The following is an 8,300-nucleotide window of genomic DNA, read 5'->3' on the forward strand; positions in this document are numbered from 1 at the left end:
ACAGCCAAAAGGCTGGGAAGGTCTCCCGGTCGGGACCCTGGAAGTTATTCGCATAGAGCCCTACCTGTACTCCCAGTTCCCGAAGGCGAATGGCAGCCTCGGGAATTGTACTCCAGGGTTTACCCACATCATCCCAATCCGGCCAGCAGTGCTCTACAGTGGCAAAAATCCACTCCAGCAACGTCCTACTCCCTCCATTCCCTGAGCACCCCTCAGGAGCTGATTGATCGAAATATCCTTGGAAAGGGCCCCTAAATTCAAGATCTCCCCTGGGAACAGGTGCACTGCCTCAGATAAGGGCCATGAGATAAGGGCCCTAACCTTGGACTGGGACACAGTGGGGCGGAGGATCTGCGGGAGGCGACAATGGCGATCCTGGGCACAGCGGATCACCATAGTCTCCGCTATTGTTATGCAGACAAAACTACACGGGATTGTTTCAGGGGACAGGGTAAGATGCCACGTTTATTATGATAACACAATTTGATTTATGACCAATAACTAATAGCTAATACCTATATACACACACACATCAAATGTTCTGCAGCTGCTGGATAGTTACCAGTCCTGAACGTAGCTTGAGTCCGTGGCTTGATTTCCCAGCTTGGGTCCGTAGCTCATGGCGGCTAACTGGCAAGGAAAGCCGGGCACGAGGAAAGGCTGGGTCTCTGTCGGGCACGCACCGATGCCCTTCCATGTTGGCAGCAGAAGGTTACCCAAAGTCTTCCATCTCACCCATCCTTTTTGTAGGCTTTAGTTTGTATCAAGAGTCTATAGGTCTTGCTGTGTCAGGCTGTCTCTGGGTACTGTGTGATTGCTCACCCGTCAATTTCAGCCTGGGACCTGACTTTGATCTTGCTTCAATTGCATCTTTGATCTTTTCTTTTGGGGTGGACGCTTCTCACTTTGTTTGGGCTGTTGTCTGCATCTTCAGCCATTAGTGGTTGCACTTTATCAGGACAGGCTGGGGCTGGAGGTTGAGTCCATTATCCATCCATACCTCAGTCACACATCTGAACTAAACTGATAAGGTGACAGCAGGGTTTTGCAAAATGGAGTGAGCATTTCAAAATGGAGTTTGAGTTACTATATGGAGTCTTCTTAATAAGAGTAATGAAAGAAAAGAAACAATTTCATTCTTCAGCTCTACACCATCTCCTGCTGCTTGCGGGCCCTCTGCTGAGCTGCTTCCAAACCCTCAGTTAGTATATTATTCTTATCCAGGAGAGCCCCTTGTCTCCCACCAGGACTCTTACATTCTTCTCTAGCTGCTCAGTATCTGCCGCCAGCTTTTTCATCACCGTCAGAAACAACCATCCCACCCTCCAATCCTTATAAAGTTTATTATGCCCGTACAACTCTTGCCTTCTCCATCTGCTCGGCCAATTTGGCCGGGGTGAGGGGAATTTCGTCCCTGTCCCATCCAACCGGGAGAACCAACCGGAATAATAATTTGGCCACCGGTGCCCAGCAGGAGGTTCTACTCCAGCTGGGTATCTTGTCGGTGGCCACAGCCCCACATCCTCACTTACCCCACATGTGGCTACACCTCCCGGGCTATCATCGAATGTATCCTGCCGACTGTGCCAGGTGTCAGGCCAAACGGAGGGCTCGGATACACTCAATGAAGCCATACCAGGTGTATAAGTATAACCGGTTTTATTGCCGAAGTACAATAAGCTTCCCAGCCTTCACTAAATACGTGCTTTCCAGCAAGCAAGAATCAATGCTTGCGCCCCTTCTGCTACGGACAGTCCCGGACTCTCCTGCCTTGTCCTCGAGGGCTCGTAGCAGGCGCTGCTCCAGCATGGGGAGTTCCTGGGCACCCACTAGGCCAAGGTCCACAGGTGAGACTGTTCATGTAAAGCAATTCTCAGGGCCGTTTTTTTCATCATCTCTTTCTAAGGGGGCGCATACATCCAAAAGCAGAGTCTGGCAGGAAACACTCCGGCTTTCCAGTCACACACTTACACTCTCAGGCCTCACTTCTCTCTTTACTTCTTTATCCAGTCGAGTGGCTGCAAGCCAGCCTGGCCAGTCAAAGCCAGTTCACTGCCACAGGATTCTTTGCTACTTCTACACCATCTGCTCAAAAAACTCCCTGAGAAAGCACAGGAACAGCTCTATACAGACACATGCCTGTAACCCCGACCAGGTGTATTCTATTTGCTACCCAAGATCCATAAACCTGGAAATCCTGGACGCCCCATCATCTCAAGCATTGGTACTTTAACAGCAGGATTGTCTGGCTATGGGGACTCTCTCCTCAGGCCCTATGCTACCAGCACTCCCAGCTATCTTCGAGACACCACTGACTTCCTGAGGAAACTACAATCCATCAGTGATCTTCCAGAAAACACCATTCTGGCCACTATGGATGTGGAAGCCCTCTACACTAACATTCCACACAAAGATGGACTACAAGCCATCAGGAACAGTATCCCCGATAATATCACGGCTAACCTGGTGGCTGAACTTTGTGATTTTGTCCTCACCCACAACTATTTCACATTTGGGGACAATATATATCTTCAAGTCAGTGGCACTGCCATGGGTACCCGCATGGCCCCTCAGTATGCCAACATCTGACTTAGAACAATGCTTCCTTAACTCTCGTTCCCTAACGCCCCTACTCTACTTCCACTACATTGATGACATCTTCATCATCTGAACTCATGGAAAAGAAGCCCTCGAGGAATTCCACCGTGATTTTAACAATTTCCATCCCACCATCAACCTCAGCCTAGACCAGTCCACACAAGCGGTCCATTTCCTAGACACTACTGTGCTAATAAACGATGGTCACATAAATACCACCCTATACCGGAAACCCACTGACTGCTATACTTACTTACATACTGACAGGGGATGGATTACTTGATGATTCCCTGTTCTGTTCATTCCCTCTGGGGCACTTGGCACTGGCCACTGTTGGCAGACAGGACACTGGGCTAGATGGATCCTTGGTCCGGCTCAGTATGGTTTTATTATGTTCTTATGTGCACAGAGGTCCAGTTATCAGTAACTAGAAGGATGGCAAACCAGTGAGTTCCACATTGACCGATTCCCCAGTTTGTCTCACTGACACAGCACAGTAAGGTCAGGAAAGGGTCTAATGCAGAGGTGGGCAAACTATGGGCCATGGGCCACATAAGGTCCACGGGACCGTCCTGCCAGGCCCCATAGTTCCCGGTTGGGGAGGCTCGCACCCGGCCCCTCCCCTGCTGTTTCCCCTCCCTCGCAGCCATGCCGCCGCGTGGGCAGCACGGCTTACTCCAGCTGGGCGGCGCGGCTGCCAGTCCTGCTGCTCTGAGTGGCATGGTAAGGGGGCGGGGAGCAGGGGGTTGGATAAGGGGCAGAGGGTCCCAGGGGGTAGTCAGGGGAGAGGGAGCAGGAAGCGGTTGGATGGGGCTGAGGTTCTGGGTGGTGGTGGTCAGGGGACAGGGAACAGGGGGGTTGGATAGGCATGGGAGTCCTGGAGGTCCAGTCAGGGGGCGGGGTGTGGATAGGGGTCAGGGAAGTCAGCGGACAGGGAGCAGAGGGGGTTGGATAGGGAATGGGGTGCCAGGGACGGGGTTATGGGCAGGGGGTCATGGGAGGGGGTGGCCGGGGACAAGGAGCGGGGGGTGGTGGATGGGTGGAGTGTTCTGAGGAGGGCAGTCAGGGGGTAGGAATTGGGAGGGGGCGGATACTACCCGGCTCTCCATACAGTTTTGCAACTCCGATGTGGCCCTTAGGCCAAAAAGTTTGCCCACCTCTGGTCTAATGTCTCTCTGGCTGCCCGGTCAGTAATTCAGGGAAGGGGGCCCAGCACCAAGTCACCAGCCAGCTCTGCACAGAGCTCGGTCTGAGAGCCAGAGCACCAGGAGAAAACTTTAGGTCCCTTTATGAGTAAAGAGCCAGAGCAGCCTGTCCTGGATCTGTTTGGTCCTCACCCCGTAGATGATGGGGTTGAGCATGGGGGGCACCAGGAGGTACACATTGGCAATGAGAACATGGAAATGCAGGGGCACATTGTGGCCAAACCGGTGTGTGAATGAGGAGAAGAGAGCTGGGATGTAAAAGCTTAAGATGGCACAGAAGTGGGAGCTGCAGGTCCCCAAAGTCTTGAGCCGGGCGTCCTTTGTGGGGAGGCTGAAGATGGTCCTGAGGATCTGGATATAGGACACAGAGATAAAAATCATATCCAGACCCCTCACACAGAATAGCACAAAGAGGCCGTAGTAACTACTGACGCTGATGTCACCACAGGCCAGCTTCACCACGGCTATGTACTCGCAGTACGAGTGGGGGATGATGTTGGTTCTGCAATATGGCCGTTGCCTAACCAAGAAGGGATAGGGCAGTATGATCATGCTGCCACGCAGCACCACGGCCAGGCCAATCTTGGCCACCACGGCATATGTCAGGGTGGTGGAATATCTCAGCGGATCGCAGATGGCCACGTAGCGATCAAATGCCATGGCCACGAAGATCCCAGACTCCATCACGAAGAAGGAGTGAATGAAGTACATCTGGGTGAGGCAGGCACTGAAACTGATCTCCCTGGAATTGAACCAGAAGTTACTCAGCATTTTGGGCACGGTGGACGTGGACAGGACCAGGTCGGTGATGGCCAGCATGCAGAGGAAATAGAACATGGGCCTATGGAGACTCGGCTCCCTCTTCACAATGAACAGGATGGTGAAGTTCCCCAAGACGGCTATGGCGTACATGGTGCAGAAGGGGATGGAGATCCAGACATGGGCTGCCTCCAGGCCGGGAATACCCAGCAGGATGAAGGTGGTGGGGTTGGTGAAGTTGGTTTTGTTGGAATCTGACATGGAGTAGGGGAGAAGTTGTTCAACTCTGAGGTGTTCCCAGATCCCAGTGTGATGGCTGCAGTAGAAAAGCCTGGATGGAGAGATAATGTTAATATGAAACACTACATGCACTAGTGGATACTTTTCTCATGGATGAAGCGGATTGGTTGCTTTTCACCCACATTTTCATTTTCGGACAAATGAATTATGAACAACTGACCCTACTAATGCCGATATCATATTTGTTGGTCTCCATGCATCAATAATTTCTACATGTTGTGGTCTGGGAAACCTTAATAGGTACCAGTAGGAAACCCAAGTGTGGTTACTGGTTATCCCTCATTGTTTCTTAATGCAATGAAAGCCAGGCTAGAAAGTCCATGCTATTCCCCAGGCACCCGGTGGCCCAAAATCTGAAATTGTAGAAAAAAAAGCTTTGCCAATCCATGTACCAAGAGGAAACATTCCAAGTAGAACCACCTGCGGGAAAAGACCTGGGAGTCATCAATAGCTGTTCCATGGACACACCTGCTCATTCACAGTAGCGGCCAAAACAAAGAAAATGTTCAGATGCCTAAGGAATGGGGTGGAGAACAACATGCTCTGGAAACGCACTCACTTTTGATCACCCAGTCTCTATAAAGGATACAGCAGATGTAACATAGATTTCTAAGACAGGCTGTGAGAATGGGGGAGGCTGCCATATGCCGACGGACTGAAAAGTCTGGGACTCTTTAATTTAGAGAAGCCACAAAGAAGGGGGCATATGATACAGGAGAACAAAATAACAGAATGGAACTAATTACATTCCAATGGACAAACAGAGAACAGTTCCCAGCCAGTAATATTGATGGACATTTAGTGCTTCAAAAGGGCTAATTCCTCAAAGATGACAAATTATCCAGAAAACTGATTGGGAGGTGTCATAAACAGATAGTTAAGGGTTAAGGTCTCCTTTACCTGTAAAGGGTTAACAAGCTCAGTGAACCTGGCTAACACCTGACCAGAGGACCAATCAAGGGACAAGATACTTTCTAATCTTGGTGGAGGGAAGTCTTTGTTTGTGCTTTTTGTGTTGTTGTCCATTCTCTCTTGGGATTAAGAGAAGCCAGATGTATTTACAGGCTCTCCAAGCTTCCTGAAATAGTCTCTTCTATTCAATATAGTGAGTATTAGTTAAAAGACGGATTAGTCTTTTGATTACTTTCTGTATTTGCAAATGTGTGTTTGCTGGAAGAATATTGTATTTCTGTTTGCTGTTCTTGTACTATGCTAGGAGGGAGGGAGTCCCTTTAGTTTTTATAAGCTAGACCCTGTAATATTTTCCATCTTGGTGATACAGAGATAGTTTTTCTTTTCTTTTCTTTTCTTTCTTTTAATAAAAGCTTTTCTTTTTTAAGAACCTGATTGATTTCTTCCCTTGTTTGAGACCCCAGGGAATTAGTCTGACTCGCCAGGGATAGGTAGGGGGAAGAGAGGAGGGGGGAAGGTGAATCCTTCTTTGTTTTAGATTCAAGGAGTTTGAATCAAGATAGTCTCTCCAGATGACTGAGGGAGGGAAAGTCTGGGAGAGGGGAAGGCGGGGGAATGGTTTATTTCCCTTTGTGTTAAGACCCAAGGGGTTTGGGTCTTGGATTTCCCAGGGAAGGTTTGGGAGGAATTGAAAGTGTACTAAAACACTATATTTTTGGTTGGTGGCAGCGCTATCAGATCTAAGCTAGGATTTAAGCTTAGAAGGGTACATGCAAGTCCCCACCATTTGGACGCTAAAGTTCAAAGTGGGGAATAAACCTATGACATGGTTGGCAGCGGTTGGGATTTTTTAAGAACCAAAAGCCAGTGAGATATTTTTCTCTAGCTGTTTGGAAAAGCAGCCTGAGGGCAGAGGTGTTAAGTTTTCTAACAAGGCTTTGTTAGAAGGGATTTCCAGCTGGGCTTAGCTGGAGGGTAATTACAGCTTGCAGAAGACAAGTCACAAACCAGTTTTTCTGGTCTCTTCTCAGTCAGAGAAGTCCAGTTAAAAGCTGCGAGTCAGCAAACACCAGCAAAAGGCATTTGCAAATTAATGTTTTTGGTTTTTTTTCTAATTCATTCGGGTATAGAAAGGTGAGGAAATCTCTGTGAACCAAGCAGCCTGAGCTGAAGCAACACAGTCAGTTCACTGACTACAGAGGGGTGTGACCAGCACCAGAAAGCAGAAACATGAGTACCAAGGGAGCATCTAAACTAGAACTGGCTAGGCTGGAAGCAGCAGAGAAAGACAACGAACATAGGAGACGGATAGAACTAATTAATGCAGAAATAGCCAGGGAAGAAGCTGTCCACAGGAGAGAGATGGAGAAGCAGGAGGCTGACCACAGGAGAGAGGTGGAGAAGCAACAAAAAGAAAAGAAAAACTATCTCTGTAACACCAAGATGGAAAATATTACAGGGTCTAGCTTATAAAAACTAAAGGGACTCCCTCCCTCCTAGCATAGTACAAGAACAGCAAACAGAAATGAAATATTCTTCCAGCAAACACACATTTGCAAATACAGAAAGCAACCAAAAGACTAATCCGCCTTTTAACTAATACTCACTATATTGAATAGACGAGACTATTTCAGGAAGCTTGGAGAGCCTGTAAGTACGTCTGGCTTCTCTTAATCCCAAGAGAGAACGGACAACAACACAAAAAGCACAAACAAAGACTTCCCTCCACCGAGATTAGAAAGTATCTTGTCCCCTGATTGGTCCTCTGGTCAGGTGTTAGCCAGGTTCACTGAGCTTGTTAACCCTTTACAGGTAAAAGAGACCTTAACCCATAACTATCTGTTTATGACAGGAGGAAAAAAATATTCAGAAAAACGGGAATGAAAATTGGGAGTTCTTTAAGAAGACCTTATTACATAGCTAACAAGCCACAATTCCACAGTAAAGAAAGTAAAGAACTCATATCAGATGAGGTGATGGAATACTTTCTAGTCCATTAGCAGTCAAGGAGGATGTTAAGCAGCATCTACAGTAGAACCTGTGAGTTACAAACACCAGAAACATCAACTATTAAAAATTAAAGGGAAAGTTTTTTAAAAAGGATTTGACAAAATTAGGAAAAAATGGAAAATCTGGCATGGGATTAGTTAAGAAAGAGTCTAGGGATATAATTAATGCGAGTCACCAATAGGGTTTATGGAAACAGGTCTTGCCAAATAAGTTTTCATCCTTTAATGACTGTACATGTTTGGTTGACCATAGGAATTGCACATGTACAACAGACTTCGATGTCTCTGAGGCATTTGATGGAGTCGGGGAAAACATTCAGATAAAAACACTGTTCAATAGCTGTAGAGCACATGTAAAATAGACTAAAAACTGGCTAACTGACTGATCTCAGAAAGCAGTTGTCAATGGGGCATTGCAGGGTATGGGGGTGTTTCTAGTGGAGTTCTGCAGGGATCAGTTCTAGGCCCGATGCTATTCAATATTTTCATCAATGATCTGGAAGCAAATAAAAAATCA

At 47.7% G+C, this 8,300-nt stretch overlaps 1 protein-coding gene across 1 annotated transcript; it reads right to left on the reverse strand.

Annotated features, from left to right (window-relative positions):
* Positions 1 to 3,875: 3,875 nt before the first annotated feature.
* Positions 3,876 to 4,823, reverse strand: LOC120384941 (olfactory receptor 52R1-like). The gene has a single exon (XM_039504046.1). It carries the CDS (start codon positions 4,821 to 4,823, stop codon positions 3,876 to 3,878), a length of 948 nt encoding a protein of 315 aa, XP_039359980.1.
* Positions 4,824 to 8,300: the final 3,477 nt, after the last annotated feature.

The sequence above is a fragment of the Mauremys reevesii genome, linkage group 1, assembly GCF_016161935.1.
Source record: "Mauremys reevesii isolate NIE-2019 linkage group 1, ASM1616193v1, whole genome shotgun sequence".
Taxonomy (NCBI): Eukaryota; Metazoa; Chordata; order Testudines; family Geoemydidae; genus Mauremys; species Mauremys reevesii.

Bases quoted from the DNA above. Each gene is read 5' to 3' on its own strand.
- LOC120384941 (XM_039504046.1), bottom strand. From the start codon at position 4,823: ATGTCAGATTCCAACAAAACCAACTTCACCAACCCCACCACCTTCATC.